General features: G+C 34.5%; 1 protein-coding gene across 10 annotated transcripts in view; it reads left to right on the forward strand.

Annotated features, from left to right (window-relative positions):
- The window catches only part of MBD5 (methyl-CpG binding domain protein 5), a 136398-nt gene that overhangs the window by 60702 nt on the left and 49732 nt on the right, over positions 1-25964 (forward strand). For 5 of the 10 annotated variants that reach the window (XM_019646532.1, XM_019646541.1, XM_019646539.1 and 2 more), the window contains exons 2-5: positions 7264-7437; positions 18285-18958; positions 22352-22454; positions 23547-23727. In XM_019646532.1, the coding sequence (XP_019502077.1) occupies positions 18846-18958; positions 22352-22454; positions 23547-23727 (397 nt within the window). In that variant the 5' untranslated portion in view covers positions 7264-7437; positions 18285-18845. Of the gene's footprint in view, positions 1-2380; positions 2432-7263; positions 7438-17935; positions 17965-18284; positions 18959-22351; positions 22455-23546; positions 23728-25964 lie in introns of those variants that run through there. The other 5 variants (XM_019646542.1, XM_019646534.1, XM_019646533.1 and 2 more) reach the window with 4 other exon arrangements.

Genomic DNA, 25964 nt, shown 5'->3' on the forward strand with positions numbered 1-25964 from the left:
TAGGCAAGGTAGGGAAGAGATTCAAAAGTAGTATAGCCCGTTACATTAACCTTTTCTGATCTCATATAGAGTTTTTCTTTCTCCTTTATTCATTTGAGCATTTAATCACTTCTGCCTTATAATTTTCATGGGTCTACATTTTGTCTCCCCAGTAGTTTAACTCCTTTAAATCAGACTAGATCCCCTGCCTCTTATATACCCACGGTTCCTATACTCCTCCCCTTATACCTGTACTGTATGTTCTTTAACTTCACACAGACCTTTATTCCAATTTAAATTCTATTTTCCATATCTTCAATAACATCACAGCCATATCTCAAACTCCATCACCCTCTTTCTTTTGCCCACCCATCTCTAAAACCCTGGTTCTGTTTTGTTTGTGTTTTTCTTATATTTTTTAAACTTTTTATTTTGAAATAAATTCAAACTTACAGAGAAGTTACAATAATATAAAGAACTCTCTTTGTGCATATTCAGCATTTTTGAACATTTTGTTATATTTTTTTTATCATTCTCTCTCTACCCCTCTGTGTGTGTGTACTTGTGTATATTTTTTAGAACAGTTTCGTATTAAATTGCAAATATCATGTGATCTGTTTTTGTTTTGCTTTTCCCATACCTATACTCAATAACTCAGAGGTCCAATTGTACCTGTACTGCTCTCTTGTCTGAAAGGTCATGTTGTGGTAAATAAAATCACATTTTAGATTCCATCATAAATTCATGATCACTGACATCAAATTGGCTTTCAACGCTGCCTATATATGAGTAACTTTTTTAAATTTGCAAACACAGGGGTGTTTGCAGATAGCATTTCTTAGGACATTCTATTGAGTTGTCAGAAAAGTCATGATGCAATTTTGCAATGAAAAACATAGAAAAAAATACGGCATGACTTTTCTGACAGCCCAATTTATTTATAAGGATTTTCATCAGATAATGCATCCTGTGTGATTTAAGTTGTTTGAAACCATTGAGATTTCCTTTATGGCCAGTTATTATTTATCAAATATTTATATAGTCCTTATCATGGACCAGTAACTAAGTACATTACCAGTCTTTATTCAATTTTCTCAACTCTGTGTGGTAAATACAATTGTTATATTCATTTCGCAAATGAGGAAACTGAGGGACAGAGACGTAACTTGCCCTCAGTCACACAGCGGGTAGTGGAGGCGAGATTTTAATCCAGGAGTGTGGAGCTGGAATTCATGCTCTTAACTCCCATACTATGCTAATTTTTCCAACGTGATGTGTGCTTTTTAAAAATGTGTATATATAATTCTTATAATTTATGTGGTTTTCTGTGTATTTCCATTACATTGAGTATGTTAATTGTGTAGTTCTGATCTTGTATATCTTTATCAATTTCTTGCCTATTTATCAGTTTCTAAGAAATGTATGTTGACTGTAGATTGATCAATTTCTCATTGTAATTCTGTCATTGTTTTGTGTCAATTATTTTTAGGATATTGTTAGGTATATTTATTTTCAGAGTTTTATTTCTCACTAAAGTTTTTTCATTCAATAATTATACAATAACTTCTTTATCAGTGTTTTTTTAAAATAAGAAAATCAAATGAAAATAAACCTAAGATCCCAAGCAACTTCTTCATTTCAATGTGAAATTCAGACTCTCAATCACAAACAAATAATTATTAATTTTGTAACAGCAATAGAAAAGCCCTCTTATCTAACACAACTTGAACCTGCAGTTGGTTCATTAATTGAAAAGATTTAATAAAGCAGAGAATCATAAAAAATACTTATAATTAAATGTTTAGTTTTAACTTAAAATATATAAATTTACATTCAGTCAACAATCTTTTTGGATCAAAGCCTTTCTCTAATTACAACATTGTCTTTACACAATAATGTAGCATCAAATATTTCTTGTTTTTTAACTTTGGAAAAGAACAAGAACTCAGAGACACTTCCAAGATGGTCTGAATGCAGAATTATTCACGGTTTTTGAGGCTTTCCTCCAAGATTCTTCTGTCCATCTTATTTGACCTCATTTTTTTAAGAGACTAGTGTTAAAAACTATACTTTCACCTTAGTTTTCATGGAAAGAGTCATTCTCTTTTTATACTTATATTTTATCAGTTCACAAAAATATTTTATTAAATTACTCAATGATACCAGCAGCTATTATTGGCTGAGACAGTTTTGAAAAACCACTTGATATTGGAAAGCATACAACTCAGGTGGTGAAAGCAGAGGACAACATTCGTCTGTTTTCAAATGGGAATGCTATTTTGATTAATTCAGTGATTTGTTTAAGTAGAGGTCAGTTAAGAGTTTCCTCTGTAGTTCAAATCAGAATATGTCCTTCAAGTAAATAAAGGCAAAATCACTAAAAAGTTACTCTATGTCTGACAGATAACATTTTCAGAAAATCATTACATAGGAGTAAAACGGGATTTATAAGGTAAGATACTTGTAGACCTGTAATGGCTTATGTTAAAACTGTCATGAATCTATGATGCCAAAGCTGTTTTTAGCTTATGTGCATAGTGAGTCACCCTATACTGGGAAGATTGACATGTTTTTTAAAGCTCTATTCATGATGCTCCTATACTGGGAAGATTGACATGTTTTTTAAAGTTCTATTCATGATACTCCCTAACACAAGTCCTCCACTTCAATCTATCAGGCTCTTTCCTTTCCCCCGGGTATCTTGTCTCAGTAAACGTATGCGTATTTAAGATTGAGTTGAACAAAATTGAAGTCATCTTTAGAAAGTCTTTCTTGTTTTTCTAGCTTATGCAGAAATGACAGAATCAAAAGGACCAGGAGAACATCAAGATCCAAGGAGGTTCTTCAGAGTTTTCCAAATGTTACGCACAAACTTAAATTTTAAAAATACATTAAGTATTTTAACACTGTAATAAAAATAACATGCACGCTCAAATGTGTTATACCAATTGGAACACATGAACATGCCATGAGACAAAACAAAACCGTGCTGCTAGGTTATATTTGTATGGACTGCTGACTAAAGATTTGCTACCGATTTTATGTAAATATTTGAGCTTTTTATGAGTATGCATTTTAATTTTTAAGTTTTTTGCTGGGCTTTTTAAATACTTGAGTCCATTATTATATATCCAAGTCAAATTATGCAAGCAAGAACATTGCTGCAGCATGTGTATGAGTATGCTCCATTGAATACATACAAATAAAACATAGGAACATCCTCCTGTGTGTTCCTTATCACTCCTTAACAGTTTTGCAGTGGCAAATTAATGTGATAAAATTATATTAAAGAAAGTTTTCTTGCTCAATTTAAGTTTTGGGTAGTTCTTGCCCAATTTTGTATTCATGACTAGACATATGAATAATGATTAGATATAATCATTCAATTTTGGAAACAAGATTTTCTTTAGTCCTCCTTCAAGCTTCTAGACTATTTTAATTGCAAAGATCTTAATATTGCCAAAGCCAAATTAGCTTATTAAAAAAATTTTTCCATTTGCAATAGCCTTTTTAATATAGAAAATTGTCTCAATATTATAAAGCCAAAACGAAGTACAGAAATGAATTTGTTGATGGAGATTTAAAATTGCAACTGTCACATATGTCCCTTGATTCTATACATTTTATTAATCAGTGTAGTCCATTATTTTTATTGATGGATTTTGATAACTAGTACTATAATTTGCTCTTATAAAATGAATTATTACTAACAAATCTGGTTTTTCTGTTTTATATAATGGAGGTTCCATTTAGCGTTTATTAGACAAAAGAGATCTACAACTAAAATAATTTGAAAACCACTGGTCTGGTCCACTCCAATAATTTTACAAGTTAAAAAATTAAATTCAGGTTAAGTGTCTTGTGCAAAATTATACAGCTAGAAAATTGCAGATACCAAAATTCCTAACCCTTAGTTCATTGTTCTATTATTTGTTACCTCATCTCTGAGTTCCTGTAGTACATTTAGTTCATGTCATGCAGTGTAGCATTTAATGACATTGTTTGTATACACACATTTATTTATTCAACAAGTAATTTTCTGTGTGACAGGCACTATTCTAGGCACTGGAGACATATCTGAATCTAGAAATTGTGCTAAAAATAAAATAAGAAAAGTGATTCTATTCAGCCTCCATTTAATTTTAGTTGAATACACACATGCAATGAACTTTGTATATCACTGGGTGGTTTTAACATATTATTAAGAAGAACTTTTCTATTTATAGTTGTGTTTTAGGGGCATTAAAAAAAGTTCTTTAGTATTTTGAAAGGTGAGAAAAACAAATAATTCAACTCAAAGCACTCTGTTCGCATCCATGAGCCTAGTAATGTGTTTGACAACCACAAACACAAAGATGTATTATATGAAACAAAGTTGTATGTAGATAAAACAAAGTGTGGTAGTATATACATAGCATTATATATGTAAACAGCACTGTAGACTGAGAGAGGAACGAACAAGTAACTCTAAGCAGGAGGTTGGAGGGGGCTTCATGGAGAAGTTGACCTTGGAGATGAGTTAAAGAAGAGAATATTACTTTAAGAAAGTGGGAGGAAATCTTTCTAAGTCCAAGGAACAACATGTGCATAGGCATAGAATTGTGAATTGTCCAGGCATTTCCAAGAAAGCTTAACACAGCAAAATACTAGGGTGTCTTAGATGGAGTAGTGAGTAAACATTTTTACCCAATATTAGATGATTGAAGAATTGACATAATGAAATGTGAGAACTTCTTATTTTGTACACTAGGTATTCCTCATGCTTCTACCTATTTTTGTTCCTAAATGTTAAGTTCTTTGAGAACACTGATGGTACTTTTTACTTCTCTATCGTATGGTGATGAGTGCATTGCTGAGCATGCAAGGGCTCAGTATAAGCTTAATGACTAGTTGTGCTCATTGTTCACTCAACATATACTTTTTTGGCAGCAGCATGTGTAAGGTTCTGTACTTTGTACAAAGCCAGTCTTCAAGGAGCGATTGAACCCAAAGCAAAAAAAAAAAAAAAAAAAAAAAGTAGAGTTTTATCTGTTATGATGAACTGATATATGTGCGTATATTCATGGAGCTTACATGTTTGTCAGAGGAGACAGACAATGATAGGGTAAATAGTAAAATATGCAATATGTTAGATAGTGATAAGTACTAAGGAGAAACAAAATAAAGTAGAAAAGGGGAAAATAAATTAATTTCTCTTGCCTCAGTTTCCTCAACTCTAAAAAAAATAATAATAGCACTTATACAGTTGTGACAAGGATTAAATGACTAAATATATGTATAAAGTGCTCAGTGCAGATTCCAGAAAATGGTAAGATAAATGTTAGCAAATATTTTTTATATATTAGGCTAAAAAAACTTGAACACAATATTCATTTTATTTTCATCAATATGGACATTTTTATTAAAGAATATACTTCCAAATAGTTTTGAACTGAACTACTCTATCTATATGCTATGATTCCCTTATCCATATCCTACTCCTTTTAGCTTTTGTGCCCAGTGTATTCACATCTAATATTTCTTTCTTACTGAAGTGAATCATCGTTCTTTGATAGTATTTGTTATAGAAAACAATATTTGTTTATCTAAATGTCAGGTCATCATTTTCTATTTCAGGCATCAGGCAAGCATCAGATCTTTCTATGGAAAATATTCATTAATGCTTCATGACTTATCATATCTCAAGATTAAAAGGTCTGACAAAATGAGACCTTTATGCTTGCTTACCAGCTAAAAATGAGTACAATATTGGAATTGTTATTACCAGACAGAAATGTAAAATCTTCAATGTTAATCTTTTGGAACTAAGATCATTTGCATGGATTAGGTGAAGTTTCTGGTCTCCTACTCACATTTCTTTGCCTGTCTAATCTCTATGCATCATTAGACTATTGTGGACCACCCCCCTTCCTCTAATCTTTGAAAACTAGACTAGCCCTTTCTCTGTGCTCCTTTAGCACTCCACACTTAGCCCTATCATGGCTGGTGTCACTCAATGTTGTAATTATCTGTTTACCTGACTGCTCAACTCCCTACCTTCCACCTCCTGGGCAGAAAGCTCCCTGAGATGGGGACTGTATTCTTTATTTTGGGGTTTCTACAATCATCCAGTGCCTCACATGTAGTTGCCCAATAAATACTTAAAACATTAAATATAATGCCTGGAGTGCCTAGAGTATACCAGGATTATAGAAACATAATTACTTAACCTTGGTCCCACATGCCTTGTTGTTTGTTCCCTGTCGCTCCTGGCTGCTTTCTGAGGAATAGCAGTGCTCTAGCATGCTGCTACACCCTGTCCTACACATTCCCCCGTCCTGCTTTGGCCCCAGTCAAAAAGCAGGCCAGCTATCAGGAAAGCCCTCAAAGGTGGAGAAGCACCCTGTGAAGTAACTATGGCCCAGGATGTGGTCCTTACTCTTCTAATTTAAGAAGATGTTTTGCCGCTGTTCTCAAGGGTCATCACCTTCAGGGTCTGACACAGATCATCTTCCTTTACAAAAAATTAATTTATAAGCCAAGTGACCCATTTGTTTGTTTGTTTGTTTGTTTGTTTTCATTGACTGAAATATATGTACCTGGTATCCAAGTCACTAACGTAATGATATCAAAGCACCTATGAAATCCACCAAATAATCAGAAGGTTGTTCAGTGACCCCGGAAACAGAATAAAATGAGTTAGACTGTCACAAGGTCTTTTTTCCCAGGCTGATGAAGAGCCTTGTCAGTGTCTCCCTGATGGCCAGGAGAAAATAGAGGAGTAATAAGGTCTTGAGTACACTTTTGAAAGTCCTTATAGTTTTTTTTCTTATTTGCCAAAAGAAAACAATTTTAAGTGTAAAAAACTAAAACAATGGCATTTTATGATTCCTAATAATGTAATGTACAATTTAGTTCCATCCTTGTTTGATCCTAATATGCGTTCCTTAGATAAAAATAATAATGTGGTACTACTGATGATGTTACTAAGAAAAAAAGACAAGATAGAGGATTGAAGTTGGGTGAGCATTTTCTGTACCCTCTACCTCCTCTAATTCAAGAATCGCCACAGTCTCGGAGTCAACTCAATTTCCTTAAGAAAGTTAGCTGCATGCTTGTGGTTTTAGCTGGCGTACTGGTGCTCCTGTACATGCATAATGAGGCACAAAGAGTTCATCCTCCACTCTTGTGAAGAAACTGTGAAGTGCACGTTTAGTGGTCATTAGAAAAAAAAATAAGTTGTACCTCTTGTCAAGGGCTAAAGTGAGTCTTTCAAGCCTTGTCTCAAGGTCCTTTCTATTCCAGAGGTTGGAAACCCAAGTGCCTACAGAGGCCAGGCTGGTGGGAATGAAGCAAGAGGCCACTGCGTTGACCTGGAGACCCGAGTCCTTTCCAAAGGAGCAGCCCCTGCTCCGTTCCAGATAATTGTTGCAAGGCAGGAATGTTGACCTAGTGTTACCACATTGTCCAGTTTCTCAGGTAAAGCAGGAAATGAACGTTTTCATGGGAAATATTTTTATTTAAATATTGTCAACTAATCTGCTTTTGTTATTATTCTCAAACTGCGTGCAAGCCATACACTCCTACAGGCGGGATTTGGCCCAGTGTCCTGTTCGTAACTTGAACCTATATTTTGCTTCCCTATTTGTTAAATTGAAGACTTTATTTTCTACAGGTTTTGCTTTTCTTCAGCATGTTCTGTAAAATACTCTGTGCCTGGTTTTCTGATATCAAAACTCCTACCTGAGTACTTTTGTGTAAGTTTTCTTTGACTGTTGCTGCGTTTCCTCTGCGTCCCTCAGCTGTCCAGTGAGCAGTTAAATGCTCAATGGAGTCTCGTTGAGACAGTTGATAGAACACCACTAAACATTACAGGTAATTAATTAACTCATTTTGTTACTGATGAGTAAGCTACGTAGACACAGTAAACGATCATTTATTTCATGGAGCTTAGAGATTGTACGCTTTGGGCTCACCTTTATAGAATTCACACAGATGATTGTCCTTGTGCTTCTTGAGAGACCTTATCAGACAATTTGTTAGACTTTAGTTGTCATTTACATTCAGTTACGTTTGCTGGAGACGTTGAACGGACTGAAGTATTCCTAGATATTTATACATATTTAGAGACAATGTCTTTGGGTGGGTTTCTTCAATGGCTAAGGAATCTTCCTATTTTCACTGTCAGTGTAACCTGATTTTCAAGGTTCCTGGGGATACTGTTACCTCTGATTACTCCAAGTTCTGATTACTTCAAGTAGAAACTTGACATCCACTGCCAGCTGCATTGAAGAATGCTAAACATTTTTATAGTAAGAGTATATAAATATTAGTTGTTTCATTATATTGCATAACTGCAAATGGGCATAATTCACAATTGTTTCATTCTTAGTACAGTTTTCGGAAAAAAAACAATATTGATGTACATCATTTTTCAACAATGATTTAACCTATATGTATTGAACGCACCTTGCGTAGCCAAAATACCAGTAATGCGCAGATAAGATGTGAAAATTATCCCTTAAATTTGCTTAGTGTACTCTTAAATAGATTATATAAATGTAGACAAGTAATTTTTCTAAATATCCCCTGTGAAAAAATTTACGGTACTTAGAAAAGCAAAAATGGAAAACTATACTGATGGCTAATATATAGAAATGAATTATAAACTATTTTCCCTTAGAATTATAGTGAATTTGTCATTTAGTTCGTAGATGTTCTGTTGTATTACTATGCTTTGAAACGGTTTTCTAAATGTTTTATGAAGGCTATGTATTTGAGAGCTGGTGATTGTTCACTTTCTAGCTTTTAAAATGGTAAAATGAATAATAAGCATTTTCTACATACAGAGCCTCACTTTTCACTTTCTTATGTTTTTAAAGGCACAGAGGGAAACTCTAACTTGAAGTTAACTGTCTCCATTGGTTTTTCTTTGCAGTCATGTACAATAGCAAGGGCAGAGAGAAAGTTCAATGGTGTATAGTAATATATGTGAATTACTGGATATTGTATGGGGAAATTACAGAGAGAACCCCGTTTAGACTTGGAAAGCCACATGGTGATTAGGGAAACCAGGAAGACCTCTCTCCTGATGTGACATTTAATCTGAGGTAAATAAATGTTGGTTTAGTGAAAAACAAGAGGGTTAGGATGGGAGATGGTCATCTAAGAGTGACACCCGAGGCATTTTAGAACCAGTCAAAAGGCTAGCCTTATTTCACTTAACATAATGTTCTCTAGGTCCATCCATATTGTTGCAAATGGAACAATTTCCTTCTTCTTTATAGCTGAGTAATACTCCATTGTGTAAATGTACAATAGTTTCTTAATCCAGTTGTTGTGAAATAAGTCAGTCAGAGAAAGACAAATACCACATGATTTCACTTATATGTGGAATCTAAAGAACTGAATAAATGTAAATGTAAACAGAAATAGTCTCAGAGACACAGAGGAAAAACTGAGGGTTGCTAGTTGGGAGGGGGTGGGGATGAAGGAGAAGGGGAAGGGATGAGACAATACAAATTGGTAACTACAATATGGCCTCAGGGATACAAAAGACAGTCTGTGGAATATAATCAATAATTTTGTAAATATTTTTTAGGGGGCCAGATGGATTCATGTCTTGTTAGGGAAACCACTTCATAGATGGTGTAGAGGCCTGACCACTGCACTGTATTTCTGAAGCTGATGTTAAATAATATTGTATGTCAACTATAATTATATATACATATAGTCACGGGGATTGGGTGTAGAGAGTGGGAATGGATTCAATGGAATTGTAATAGATAAGCATGATATCGGGGGGAGCAGTGGATGGGGAGGGAGGTTGTTACTTTGTGAGGGGTGAAAAGGATAACTATTGCATTGTTTTGTACATCTGAAACTAATAATAATAAAAAATAAATAAATTTTAAAAAAATAAAAAAAAAACAATTTTTTAAAGGGATAGCCTTAATTTTTCTCTCTAGATTTTAGATCATCCAGGTTAATGCCATATTCTTCCTGACTCTCCATGTATTTTTCTGTACTTAGCTAAAACAGAAAGAAAAATAATAGCATAATATTAGGCATAAAGTTTGTAAATGTTTCTAATAAAAAGCTTCCCTGATGCTTTTAAGGATCAGGAAGATAATTAGCTAGTCTATAAATATAACATTTAAATTTTTGTAAATAATATTTTTTTCTGATTATAGAGCCAATACGTTATTACAGAAAAATTTTAAACTACAGAAAAGCAATGCAAAAAGTAAAATTCATTCATGTTCTTACTACCCAAAAACAACCGATGAGAGGATAGTGTTCTTCTATTCTTATATTTACATATATAGTAGCATTTTTGTAAATGAAGATTTATAATTATACATGCAACTTTGTGGGGGTTTTTTCAGCTGACCATATCATGGATCTTTACCAGTGCTATTAAATTTTCTATAACATGATTTTAATAGCCATGTATAAATAATAACAATTTGGATATTATGATGTGCTAGATACTGATTTAAAACTTTTAACTTAATATGTCCCCAGAACAATTCTATAAGACTATCATCTCTATTTTACAAGGAAAGAAAGTTTAAAACTTGCCTAAGTTCACGAGCTATTAAATGGTAGAGCTACATAGCTTCTAATACTGTAATTCATTTAAATAAGACCATATTTTAGACTTTCAGTTTGTTTCCAGAATAGTTTTTGGCCATTTGAAATAATACTCATGATTCTATGGGAGGGCAGTGTTGGCTGGGCTCACTTACATGTCTGGGGCCTCAGCTGGACCTGCTAGACAGCTCAACTTCTCTCTCTCTATCTGGCCTGTCATCCTCAAGGTGGCTAGCTCAGCTGTCCATGTGACAGTAGCATTACAAAAAGCAAGAGTAAAAGATGTAAGCCCTTTTGCAGTTGAATCTCAACTTGAGCAGTCTCACATCTATCATGTTCCATTGGTCAAAGCCAATCACAAGGCCAGCTCCAATTCAAGGTGTAATCAATTCCACTTCCTGATGGAAGGAGCTACAAAATATTTGTGGCCAATGCAGTTACTACACTCAGCGTTTAGTTCTCTGAAGGCTTCTACGTGGCTAGAATGTGTGAGTTGCTGAACTTTGGTAGCAAGTAATGGCCTGGTCTAAATAATCCTCCAGACCAGAGATGGGCATAGACCAGGCTGCTTGTTACCTTGACCCTGAGGACTGGTCTGAGTCTCAGGAGCCTATCCCTCTCATACCCTCAGAGTTTATGAAAAAATGTAGCCTTTCTACATGAATGTGATCCCTCAAGTACAGGTTATAAACTTGTATGCTCTTCTGCAATGAAAGGACAAGGACGTCTGGAACTAGAGAGCTTCTGTGAGTGATCAGGGCAGGAAAGTTGTCTTTAAGGTATCCTGACACAACTGTATAAGACAAACACAAATGTGCTGGGGATAGTTTGGAGTGAGTAAGGAGAGCCTAGCAGAGATTAGGTCTCTTACAAAGACTGTATCTGAGAGGTCTGTTTTGGAAGAGGTGGCTGCACAGTGAAGATAAGAACCAAATGAAAATAATAACCAGACTGAAAATGGGGCTGATCTACTGGAAGGTGTGGGGTTTTTTTAACGGAAGAAGATATAACTGCATGATAAGTGTGCTCATAAGTAAAAATGCATAGCTTGCATAAATAGGTGAAAGGTGAAACAGATGGGAAGGTTGGATGGAGGGGGTTGGCTAAATGCTATGAAGGAACTGTTTGAATAATATACAGGTGAAAGGTAATTGAAAAGGGAAAATGTCATTTAGGGTTACTCTAACAAGCATAACTTAATAATGATAGAAAGATTATGAGTATATTCGTTTATTACCCAATCAAATGGTAATTATGTTGTAGCCACTCAAATTACTCTCTAAAATGCCAATGCTGATGTTATTTTTTTAATCCAATAGTATCTGTTACCTGTACATATTGTTTTGGAGTTTAAGTATAGAGTTAGTTTTTACGTGAAACTTTTTCTCAATTGCAAAACACGTGGTGTTCATTCTTGCAAATGTAGGGATGGAGAGGACTTCTTATTTAACTTTAACTATTTCATGAGCTAAGTTTATAATAATAGTATCAAATACTATAAATCATGATTTAGATATATATAGCATATTAAATATTGGTGTTTTACCTAATTTACGTAATCTCACCTTGATAAATCAATAATTCATTGGGTATTTATTTTCTGCTACAGTGTATCAAAATAACCCCACTGAGCACAAGATCAATCTGTGATGCCATTATAAACATTTTAGTAGAATTTACTCATATCACATGATTCAAAAGTTGATTCTTTATTTTTACCATTAATTAAGTTTGTGCGACATTATTCAGATAATTTATTATGTTTGATGTTATTCAGGAAGATTTATGAAGGATATTTGCTTACCTATTTTCATGATGTCATATTCTCTGATATTAAGTCTTCATAGTATTTTCTAATGTAACTTTAAAATTTACATTAACACTGCATAGTGAGTTTATTCTTAGGTTGACAGGAATGTCAGTAAAGCAGATTGAGAAAAAAGGTCCATTGCATTAATTTTAACTTTTATACTGTTCCATTTATTTATTTTACTGCTTCCTTTAGTAATTCAATTAAAATATCTATATATACCACTTAAATAAAACTCTGACACACTTTACAAATAAATTATAAAGTTAGCATATTAATTTTCTTAGAAGCTCTATCATACTTTTGTACACAAAAATTATCACTCAAAGATTATGAGATCATTCAGGATAAATATAGAGAAAAAATCCGTTGTGTATTTTGTCAAAATACATACTCACTGGCTTCTATTGACTTCTTTTAAAAACCTCCTTCATTTTAGACATGTGTTGCTAAAACTTCATAAGCCTGCATGGTAAAAATCAGAATATAAAATTATGTTGACTAATTAGAATATTCATAGTCTTCAAGAAGTTTTTAAGTACCTACTATAGGCCAGGTACTATACCAGAAACTGGGGTTATAGGAGGGTTCTAGAGAGACAAGATTCCTACCTTAAGGGAGTTTAAATTCTTGTGAAGAGACATAGTCAATAAACAAACAAATAAATGATTTTTTAAAAATTAGATAATAAGAGGGACCAGTGAATTAACAAAGTGTAGGAGAGTATCTAGGGTTTACAGTATAGTCTCTTTGAAGAGGTGACATCTAATTAGAATTCTTTATGGTCAGAAAAAGCCAATGTAAAGAAATAAATCAAGTTACTAAAATTCAATTTACTAAAAGCCAGTTCTCATAGACTAATTTGCATATTGAAAGGAAGCAGGAAAATGAAAACATTGGTAGAATTGTGACATATATTCTCCTTAGAACACATACATACAAACACACACAGACACACCACTTTTCTGGATTTCATTATTGTTACCAAAACTGTGTGTGAAATAAATTTAAATTATGTCCTATGTATAAGATTTTTTTCTTGGTCCAGAATATTAATGAAATGGTGGTATCTTTCATATCACAATATCATTTTTGTTTTAACCAGTGTCTATTCGTTTTAAACTAAACCATGTAAACAAGTTTGGTCATAATGGAACCTATAGAAGAGGTGACTGGAAAATGTTGTAGATATGTAGCTTTTTATGTTAAATTTATAAAAATTGAAAAAGAAGAGAAACTGTTGTTTTTGTAATACAAAGTATAAAAATAAAGCTTGACTAAATCTTGAATGATTGGTCTATATAGAAGATAAAGTGATCAGATCCTTGGAGGCATGAAGAATAGATTTTAATATTTAGCAAAAGAGGGCATGCATGGGTTTCAAACGTTGAGAAATATGGTATGAAATGCTTTCCTAAAACTACCCTTCTGGTACTTTGAGAAATTTATGAACAGCCCTAAAATTATGCAATTCTATTTTAACAAATAATTCTAAGTGAATTATCAAAATAGCCATAGGTTTATGCACAGGAATATTTATCTCAGACTTATTTGTAATTGTGAACATTTAGGAGAAAAATCTATATAATTTAATAAATTATATACATTGATCCAAGAAAATTCTAACCAGAAAGTAAAAGCCATATTTTGGAAAAAAATTTTATTACCATAATAAAATGCTCATGACAAAAATAAAGTACCAAGTGGTATTGACTCAATATTTAAAGGAAAAAGACACATTTATACATAGAAAAAATTTGGAATTAATACAACTACTTTGAAGACCAATTTGGCAATGCCTGTGAAGTTCAAAATGTGCAGACCCTACCAAAATTAATATGATTGATATACCAACAGATGAATAGTTGTATAGTCATATGATAGAATGCTGTTCAGATATTAAATATTAATGAATTGGATCAATATATCTGCAACAGAAATAGATCAATGTATCTCAACAGAGATAGTTCTCAAAACAATGTTGAATTTTAAAAAGCAAGTTGCAGAATGATATATATGTATAATAGTATTTTTAAAACACGTATGTGTTTTAAAACACATATAACAATACCAAATATCATTTACATATACATACACATAAGGAATAAACATATGAAAACATAGCCTGGAAGGATACAGACCAAGGTCATGATACTGGTTGCCTTTAGGGTGGAAGGGAACGGACTAGAACTAAAAAGGGAGGGGTGTGTGTAGAGAATAGTATTTAATTTCATCTGTAATGTTTTCTAAGCCTTTAATTTAAAAAATAAGCATAACTGACAAAATGTTTACATTGTGAATTTGGATCAGTAGTTCATTGTTTATAACATGAAACTTTTTTTAATGTGTGCTTTTAAGATTTTTTAAAAACAATGCTTGAATGAAGGCGCATCCATGTTTGCAGTGGTTTATCATTCAGCAGTAAGATTACAGTTCCATTTTTATTTTCATCTTCAGACTTCTCTGCATTTTCCAAATTCACAAAATGAACATTTAGAAAAGAAGTGCCACTTATAGATAAATAAACGATAGCTATATAGGTACTGGACCTCTGCTGTGTGAGAGTCCTAAGTCCCTTACAATTGAGCTGCCTCTAGGAGGCGGAAGTATCAGCAAATAAAGGATGACTCTCCCACAGACAAAAGGAAGTGAAGGGCTGGCTGCCTGCGAGGTATAGAGATGTGAAACTGGCCATGTCCTGGGAAGGGAGGCAGGGGCCTTAAGCTAAGCCAGTGGTCCCAAACTTAAGCGTGCATCAGAATCACCCAGAGGGCTTGTTAAAGAACAGACTGCCCTCTAGAGTTTCTAATTCAGTAAGTCTGGGGTCAGGCCTGTGAATGTGCATTTCTGATGAGTTGCCAGATGTTATTATTGATGGTAATGATATTTGTCTCAGGAACATGCTTTGAGAACTTCTGGTCTAAGCAAACCCCAGCCATCAGATATTTGTAATTTTTTATTGCTGAAATATGAGGAAGACACTTGGCAGGAATCACTCCAATGTTATTTTCTGGCAGATCCACAAATTACTTACTGGAGCAAGCCAGCAAGTCTCGGGGGAAATAGGAGTCGCATGCAAGAGCAGGCTGACCAAAAAAAAAAAAAAAAAAAAGATATCAAATGGCCAGAAAGCTCAAAAGTAGGAAAAATGAGAGCTGGTCCAATCTAATGACCAGAGACCACTGAATAGATTTCTTTAGGAAAAGTGAGGTAATAAAATGATTATAAAAAGGGACTATAAAAAAAATGGTTCAGTTATCAGGGTCTGTTGCTTTTTGACAAAACTGGGAGTCGATGGCAGAAAATTCGTGTATCTTTCACTAGTACTGGGTATTCCACTAGGCTGGGAACCTGAGAAAAAGGAACTCACCCTTCCTTGCTCTTTCCATCCTTCCTAACCCTCCATCCCTCCCTCTTTCCTTTCTGGTCTTCTACACTGAGCAGCTCTTTAGAGTGCCATACATTACACTGGGCTTTAGATAAAGTGGTGTCTTACCATCTTTATACTACAGCACATACTATACATAGTACCCAGGACATAATAGCTGCTCAGTAACTGTTGAGTAAAATATGAATAACCACATACATGACCAGCAGGGGCCATGGTTAAAGGTGCAATGAATGGGAGGCAGAAATGGGACACTATCCCTGCAAATGGGTCATTTCTGAGAGGCATAGACACAGTGCAGTGGGCCCAGCAATGCAGCTTGAGGCACAACTGGGAGTCCTACTACTCGGCACTCTTCTTTATGCCCCATACTTTTCCCAGTAAATTGTTTCTTCTTTTCCCATTGCCTGCCAGTGTTTCCCACACCCATACCCATGGTTCCCCAACTTGCAGCTAAATGAATATACGTGGTCTGACAGTTAAGTTTGCAAACTCATCCTAGAAAAAGTGCTACGTATCTCATTGCTGAATATCACTACAGTCACCTTCTAAGCACTCCCCTTGGGAAGCTATGCACCAACACCAGCGCCTAGTCCACCCTTCAAAGCAATTTTGGAACTCCTTTTCTAAAATGGCCATCAGAGCTGTCGTCGTATTACCCTTGATGTCCTGAATGTCATCCAGATGTCTTCCTCTCAATATTTCCTTTATCTTTGGGTAAAGAAAGAAGTCATTGGGGGCCAGATCAGGTGAGGAGGCAGAGTGTTCCAATACAGTTATTTGTTTACTGGCTAAAAACTCCCTCACAGACAGTGCTGTGTGTGCTTGTGCATTGTCATGATGCAAGAGCCATGAATTGTTGGCGAAAAGTTCAGGTCGTCTAACGTTTTCACACAGCCTTTTCAGCTCTTCCAATAAACTTGGTTAACTGTCCAGTTGGCACAAATCCATAATGAATAATTCCTCTGATATGAAAAAAGGTTAGCAACATCGTTTCAACAAGTTCGCAAACTGAATTGTCAGACCTCTTATGCTCCATTACAAGACCTTTAATCTGTCTCAGAGCCACGCATACAAATAAGCTGTGTGCCTGAGTACATGATGCCCTTTACTAGAAGACATTCTCCTGCTTTCCCAATGAAGAGATCCAACAGAAAAGCTTGGGGTTAATTTAATTATGTATACTTTTAGGAATGTAGATTAAGTAGTTATATATCTATTTACACTGTTTAATTTATTGATTGTTGTATATGTATATTTAAACATTATCTAAAATATTAAATTTTTATTTAATTTTTTTGAAACAGTTTTATTATTTCCATATGACTCTTAAGTGATTTAACAGTTTTCCAGAGCATATAATCTTCACTTGATTAAGTTGTTTGAGATATAAATTATTTTGAATCTGTGGATGGTGCTGGCACTGGAAATTTTTGTCACAAACTATAATTCCCACTCGTATAACATTAGAACATTTTTTTTATTCATCTTCATGAGTGATTACCCACAAGGTAATCACACACTGTATGTTAAATTGATTATGAAAAGGCTTGTTTACCACAACAAATAATGCTAGCAACTGTGACATAACATTCTCTGCAAGGATTACATACTAAATCTTTTTTAGAATGTATTTGCCACCTTTTTTTATTTAACAGTTCCATTAAGATGACCTCTTATAAGTATTCCCCAATAGCATTGACTGCTGCTGTTTCAAGCCAAAATGTCCTCCCCAAACAGTACCTTGCGACTCAATAAAGGAATGAGGGGAGTACCCCGTTATAGAAGGAAGCTTGTAAATCTTAGCTATAAAGAAATTCCCATTCATATTCAAGAACAGTGGGGGAAACCTTCTCTTAGATTTGGAAATGTACTACAAGTTATTTTCCTTTTAAGTTTTTCTTTTAAAACAAACAAACCTTTTCTTCTTTAGGCCAATATGATGATTAGAAAAGAAAAGTAAATCATAGGGGTATGTGAAGTTAAGAAGTAACCAAATATGATTGAATTAACACGTAAATTCCCAGTTGTCAGTCATAAAAGATTTTTTTGTTTGTTTGTTTGTTTGTTTTTGTTTTCTTTTTAGCTAAGCCATCCTGCCACCTGTTGGCAGCTCAGCTCAGGCCAGGAATCGAACCGGCAACGCTGTTGCTCAGAGCTCCCACTCTTGAGCGAGCTCTTAACCAACTGAGCCACTCGGCCAGCCCAAAAGGTCTTGATAGATATACTTTTATTATGAGTTAGAAGGACGTGTGTGTGTGTGTCTGTGTATGTGTGTGTGTGTAATGCTGTAATTATGGGTCTATCTCTAATAATTAGAAAGTTGCATGTGGTAAAGAGCAAGCTAATTGGTTTAACTGGAGTAAATGGATCAAGTTAGAAGGAAACAAGTGGAATATGTCACATGATTTTGATGGCAGAGGACAACAGCGTGGTTTGGTACACTTAGCAGTTTATTCAATTTTTAAAAGTGTGCAGGCTCTCAGTTTTTCAACATTAAATATGCAGTTTACATATTTACATATGTTTCAGGCTACATTATTGGAATTTTGAAGACATGAAAACATCAGATGAACCAACCTGCAACATCTTGGATTCCGATTGGAAGATGAAGAGAAAGTTTAAAGAATGTGGCCTATAAAGGCGGGTAGTACCTGGAAATATTAACCGACTCACACTATAAAAATGAGACCGGTTTCTAAACAATAGAGATTATTTTAGTCCAACATCAAGGTTCAAGACAAAATGTTGAACTAAAAACTTTACACTCCTCCCCTCTCCCACTTCAGACAGGTACCAGCATTGGTGAATATGATTTTCCTTAGTCAGAAGCGCTCCTTTTTACCCATATAGACCATCCTTAGGAATTAAATATTCATTATTTAATGTAGATTATAATGGGAAACTGATTTTTTCCACAATGGCAGATTTCAAGGACTTGGTTCCAAACTGAGCTGAAGCTTCCCAATGCATTTTGTACAGTCTGGGAACCACTGCGCTGCATTGGCCATTTTTGAAGGCCATCATGCCCTGTAATATAAGGATATCATCTTATTGCTGATATCTTTGGAGAGTCCCAAGCAGACACAGAAAATGAATGGAGGCAAGGAGTGTGACGGAGGGGACAAGGATGGAGGTCTTCCAGCGGTACAGGTTCCTGTGGGTTGGCAGCGCCGCGTGGATCACAACGGAGTGCTTTACGTCAGGTGAGCCCTTACTATTACCTGTGCTACCTCCAAGTTCACAGTCCCAAAATTAAGGAGGTAGAGTCTGTTCCTCTGAGGGAACAAAATATCATGACTGACAACACCTCACATAAATTTGAAGAAATGATCTTTGTGCTAGAAATATTCAAGGGTTTTTATTCTGTACTATTTTGCAATGTAAATTGCCTTAGGTTACAAAGAGAAGATTTTTATGCATTACTTGTGTTTAGATAAGGTGTCATTCTGCTATCTCTGTAACAAGGATAAAGAAAAATATGAAGATTTCTAAAAGAAACATAGGCATCATTACCACACTCACAGGAAAATGTAAAATACTGTAAATAGACCCCGCGTCTCTTCACACTGTTATTCTCTCCTTCCTAGTGCTTCACTTGGCTTTTCTGATGTAAGGTTGAGTGGTTTTATCTCTAAGCAGTTTTAATTATTAGACTTCTTAACGCCTAATATTAAGTAAAAATAATTTTCCTACTTTTTTCTGTGCAGCTTTTAATCTTTTCCCTTACATATAGTGAAAAAGAAAAAGATGGAGATGGCTCTTCATCTCACACATAAAAATCATACAAATAAAATGCAAATACCTGCTGTTTTAAATTTGGATGGCATGTATTCCTTGTAGAACAAGCTGAGTAGAATAACAACTGTTGACAAGAAGTTTTGATCTTATTACTAAGTAGTTGACATCTGAGTTCCTTACTTTGTAGTTTATCAGTAAGTATATGAAAAGTTAGAATGCCATACATCTTTCTTTGTGATATAACAAACTATTAGAAATAGACTTAGAACTTTTTAAAAGATGCCACATTGCATCATTACATTCATGCTATTGCTTTCAGTGCAGTTATTCATATCTCTGCTCAATGGAATTCTCCATTTGTGCAAAGATGTACTTGTATGAATGAAGTATTTTCCATTATATGAACACAAATTATTTTATGCCATAACAACTCAAGGGTCAGTTCAGATTCTGTCCTGGGTTTGTTTCGTGTAAGGTGTTTCTTGAGGTAAACTTGACGACCAGTTGAAACTCTTTTTGCACATTAGTTTTTGTTTCTGTAATATTAAAGATGTGCTCTATATTAATAGGAGTGAAGGGATAAGAAAGCAGGGAGTGTGGAGTTGTCCCATGGTAGATAAGACGTACACATGGGGTATCTTTTTCAAAGTGTTCCTATTGCTAATGCTGTTAACAAACTACCAGAATTACTCTGCTGTTAACATAATATACCAAGATATCAGTGTCATTGTCCATATTTATGATTGTTCTAGTCTGTAAGGAGCAAGTATATATTCAGCTTAGAGCAAATGACTCTACAATCTTGATCATTTAATTGTTTTTCCTTCGTCTTCATCCCTATGAAAGATAAATCGGGTTTTCAGATTTCTGAACATTAACTTTAAACCAAGTCAAGTCTGGGAATCTGTCAGTTATCTTGTTCATGATTTTCCAAGTCTAGGTAGACTTTACTACCTATTGGTGTGAGTTCTCCAAATCTGAGTCCTTACACTAAGAATTACTTTGGAAAACTAACTGCAATATAAGAAAAAATACCTTCAAATAAATTAAGCCAGCATGAGTTTGATTGGTTTGTATATAACTAGTTAAATCATTACTTGAACATGTATAGGAGGTTAGCCCTACTTCCACAGCCCCCTTCTAAATGTGCAGTTTGCCTGTAATTCTTAGGGTAGTCTCCAAGTGCTCCTGCCTCAGGGAGGCATTGAGGCTGCACATTAAATTTCCCACCTGCTTCCAATATTCTAAGCTTTATCTATGCCATAAGACTTGTAACTATCTTTTACGTTAATTATTATTCCCAAAAGTTAATTAAGAGGTACAACTGAAGGAAGGAACCCAGCTGACTGACTGAGAGGAAATATTTTTAAAGTGTCTAGAGTAGAGTACTAATAAAATTCAGAAACTTTTGTCTTCGGGTTTAATTTTACAATTAAACTCCTCTAGGATTCAGTCTGTACACTTTCTTTAACTGTAAAATGTTACACAGTTTTTCACAAAACTCTTGAATTCTTCACATGATAACTATTTGGTAATTTTGTTTTATTTCAATGAGCAGACCCCCGAAAACATCTGGTTCTTTCCACCAGGGTTGAACTCAAGTCTATAATATGGCAATTATTATTCTCTACTTATCTAAAAAAATTTGTTAGCCTAAGTAAATGAATGAATGAGTTGACAAGTTGAAGATTTTAACTGAGATTTTCTACAAGCATAAATCACTGATATAAATAAATGTCCATAATAAAATGTGAACTGCTGGTTCATAGAACCATTTTAAAGCTGGTTTGTTTATAGAGGCAAAATAGTCTACCCCTTTGTATACAAAATGGAGAGTATTATTTCTGGTCAAATCCAATTTAATCAGAAGGCTTAAGTGAAGGTTTGGTAAATAGTCATAAATAAAAGATGTTCTTGAGTGAGAACTATATGATAATTTTCAAGATTGTAAAAATCAATATTTTAATAATAAAAGTCCTAAAATTCAAATTGCCCATTTTAAACTAACCCTCATTATAAATAAAAATAAAAGACTTATCCTGTCACCTGAATTGGTACCTAATCTGTGAACTTGAACTTGATCAGTATTCACATATCATACTGACTATTGTGACCCGAAGACTAATCACATTGAGAGTGCTACCTGTTTACCAGCCAGAACACTTGTGAGGCACCTTTCTGTCACCTAAAACACTATCTCAAGAGTCCCCATCCTTTGCCGCCTTTGCTTGGCTCCTCTCTTTTTGCCAGTAAGGTTTTTGGCTCTTCAGTGTAATTTGAGTTGGGCTACACTGATCTATCTTCAAAGAAACACTCGGATGAGGGAGAAAAAAGAGAAACCTGTGTTTACTTACATAGGGATAACTTGGTTCTAGACTCCAAGGTTAAAGGAAAGCACTTGCCAAGCTACACCTTTGGTACACTTCGCGACTTTCTGGTTTGACCTCTAATGTGGTCCTAAATTTCAGTTTTTCCTCAAACAGCTTTAAAAGTAGATTTTCTGGTTTAAAATGATAATGATTTACTTTTATGTAGTTTTCTTATTCCTTTCTGGCCTGCTTCCGTCCTTTCTTAAGAATAGCCTTTTCCCCATCCTAGTCTACTCGTGGTTTTCAAAATACTTTTATTTAGTTTTCTATGAAGATCTGTATTTTCCTGAGAAATATTTTGGTTCAAAAGAAAGAGCAATAATGCTAAAGGCTATAATTTAGTAGCTAACATAATATTGACAAAGAAAATGCTTTCCCTTAGTAGGAAAATATCCTGTGAAAGACAGTAAGACTATAAATTATGCCTTTTTTCATATACTGTGTACAGTCAGAATTATTTCCTGATGTTTTGTTAAACTATTTTTACAGTCCCAGTGGGTCTTTGTTATCTTGCTTGGAGCAGGTTAAAACATACCTGCTTACTGACGGAACATGCAAGTGTGGCTTGGAATGTCCTCTTATTCTTCCCAAGGTAACCATTTCACAACAGATCTACCGGCAGTTTTTTTGTGTGTTTTTTTTGTTAGGTGTTTCATATATTTGCTTTTCTCATTTGGCATTTCATTTTTATATTATTTCTCCAATGACATATGCATTTTAAAGTCTTTATCTAATTAGATGTCTTTTTGCATGCATTTTGGAATGCTTAATGATTATGGAGAATAGTTCAAATCCCAGAGTCATTTTCAAAGGTGACAAACCTATATTCATCTTAAATATTTCATTAAAACCTCTTTTGCACCTTTGTATTACAGCTATACCTATGCTCATCATTTAATAGTGCAATATTTTCTTTCTCTACTTTAACTGCTCAATCTGCAATGTTATTTTTAGCACTCTTGTTAATAAATCTGCCACAATGTTTCTAAAATCACAAAGCTGAACCTTCCTAGCCAAAACATGAAACTGTTTTGCTCCTTAGCAAGGTAGAAGGTAAAATTGTTTTAAATGATAAAATATTACTTACTATATAGAAACAGGTTAACTGAATATCTATTATAGTGCTAATTTTAGAACTAGGATTAATAGACATCTTTTTCCTTTTTATTTGTGTGTCATCTCATTCCAAAAGGGGGGGGGGAGAATGGACACTTGAAACAGCTCATAAATATATACACAATAAACAAGACTTTTTTAAGTTAGAGAAATAGATTATTTTCAATAGGTGAAAGGTAATATAGTAGTAAAATAAAGCCAAAGGAAAACTTGGCATGTAGAAATGTCAGCTTTTAGCATTTGAAACTGTATTTCATCTGTTTTTGTATTGTTAAAACACCAGGAAGCATCTAGAACTGGGAACATTATCAGATAATATACCTTTCCATATATTTATCTTGGCTATTTTAGGATTAGGATAATTTTCATGATTTACTTTGCCACTAGAAACCATGAGTTCAGCAGGTTTATTAAGTTATATAAAGCTGCTTTTCTTAAATTTAAAATCTTGAGAACATTTTAGTTCAATGTATGGCTTAATCTACGGGCAAAATGTTTTGTTAACAAAGCATCTTTTTATTTCATGCGTTCCCAGATGTATTCTAAACAAAGGCTGTCCTTTTTCCAGGTGTTTAATTTTGATCCGGGAGCTGCTGTGAAACAGAGGACTGCAGAAGATGTGAAGGCAGATGAAGATGTCACAAAGCTATGCATACATAAAAGAAAAATCATTGCAGTGGCCACACTTCATAAAAGCATGGAAGCCCCACATCCTTCTCTGGTGCTCACCAGTCCCGGAGGAGGAACAAGTATGTGATATAGTTAAGGGTTTAGGAATTGTCCTCCCCACTCCTCTCCTAGAGAAGGAGCCATGAGGAATCACTTTGCCAAGCATTTTCCAAGTTCCTATCCAAATCATCTAGTTAAACAATTAGAGTAAATACCAACTGGCACATACAAAGGCTATGCAGGTATGTAGAGTTGAGCTAACAAGAGAAAGTGACACGGATCTTTAGGAAACAAATGTAGCCTTTTTCCTAGGGCTGTATTGGAATGTGTGGTTATCAAGTCCTCAAATGCAACTAGCAGTGTTATTCCCTCAGTCACTTCGTAGCTATTTATTGAGCACCTACTAACATACTACCTTGCCAGGGACTTTTTATGACTCCCTCAACATGCATACATGCATGCTTTCATTTTTTAAAAATTTCAAAGCTGCAGAAAAAGTGTATGAACAGCTCATGGCGAACCCCTGTACACTTCACCTAGATCCACCAATGAGGATTTCGGTGCAGAAGTTGCCGATATTGTGACAATTGACCCCTAAATAGTTCGACACACAAGGACATTCTGCTCACAAACCAAAATCAAATTCTCATATTCAGGAAATTTAACATTTGTATAATATTATTCAATATGCAGTCTGTATTCAGATTTTTCCAGTCCTAATAATTACTTACAGTTGTTTTTTTTTTAATCCAGAATGCAGTTAAAGATTGTACACTACAATTAGTTGTTATGTTTCTTTACATCAGTTCCCCAGACTTTCATTCTTTGATGGCATTGACATTTTTGAAGAGTCTAGGTCAATTTTATAGGCTGTTCTTCAATTTGAATTTGTCTGATTGTTTCCTCATATTAATACTCAGGTTAAACATATTTTCCTAGGAATACTGCATAGGTGATGTTATGTCCTCAGTAAGAGGCACTTAATGTCAGTTATCCCATATTGATGACATAAAGCTTGGTTATAGTTACGTCCATCTGAGTTCTCCATTGTTCAGGTACCCTTTCCCTTCACGATTAATATGTAATCTGAGGAATTATCCTTTGAGACTGAGGAACTTCTTTTTCTAAGGGCGAGAATATTAACTCCCTCCAAAATATTACAATCAACTTAACACTTGATTAGTAAATTCAGGATAAAATATGTCCAAGTGCCGAGGCATTTGTTTATGAAAGATAAGTAATATTGTTCTGCAGAGTTCTGAAAAACAGGGATGACAAGTGTAACCCGTATTCATCAGAGAAGGCTTTATTGCAGAACTCAGATTTGGACCAACCCCAGAAAATGGTAGGATTTAGATATATGAGGGAAATAAGAAAATTTTTATCCAGAATGAGTAGAAGCGATGATATGGAAACTAGTCTGACTTGAGAAGAGTAAGCTTGCATATATAAACTGGGGCCAAATTATGGACAGCCTGAGATACAAAGAGGAGCAATCATGATATCATCCAGGTAAAGATTTACACTGAGAACTCATGTGACGAGAGCAGGAGAGAAATTTGGCAGCTGTTAGCAGAGAGCTCCTTTCCAATAACCCTTTAACCTTTAAACTTTAAAAGGAATGATCAGAAAAAAATTGGCTCCACTAAGGTATGTAAGAAAAAAATCTTTTAAGGGATTTTTCTTTTACTTTTAATGAGCTATATTTTTTTTAATTAAAAGATATTGCAAGAATTTAAAGAGACTTACTAGTAATAAATTATTTAAAATTTACCATTACCCTGCCCCCTTGATGTAACTGTGTTTTCAGTTTTGCTTATTACCTTGCACATGCATTTGCACATGCTCATATCTGCTGCTATTCTCATATGACATTATATCACAGTTTTACCTCTTTCTACAGAATTTGCCCTGTTGCCTTTTTCATAACCTTAACAGAATCTTGATCTAGCGACTTTGTCATGCCCTATACATACAAATTTCAGTATTGAAAATAAATGTAAATATTTAGTTAATACAGGTATAAGGGGTATACCTCCACCCCCTTTTAAAATGGTATACTTTCTTGGATTCAGTGCTCCTCGTTTACTAGCTTCAGGCATAGCATGTATTTCAATTTCCTAGTTTTTAACTATGTTATATATAAGGTTGAGCTTTAAATCATTGAAAGTTAAGACTCATGTAGTTTTCACCTCTATTTTACATGCATAAACATATATATTTACTTTCTGCTTATTCTTTCGAAAGGTCTCCTTGAATACACTGAAAGCCCTTGATTGGTGCCTAGCATTTACATTTGCCAGCTCCTGTAATACTT

The sequence above is a fragment of the Hipposideros armiger genome, unplaced genomic scaffold (genome assembly GCF_001890085.2).
Source record: "Hipposideros armiger isolate ML-2016 unplaced genomic scaffold, ASM189008v1 scaffold_104, whole genome shotgun sequence".
Lineage (NCBI taxonomy): Eukaryota > Metazoa > Chordata > Mammalia > Chiroptera > Hipposideridae > Hipposideros > Hipposideros armiger.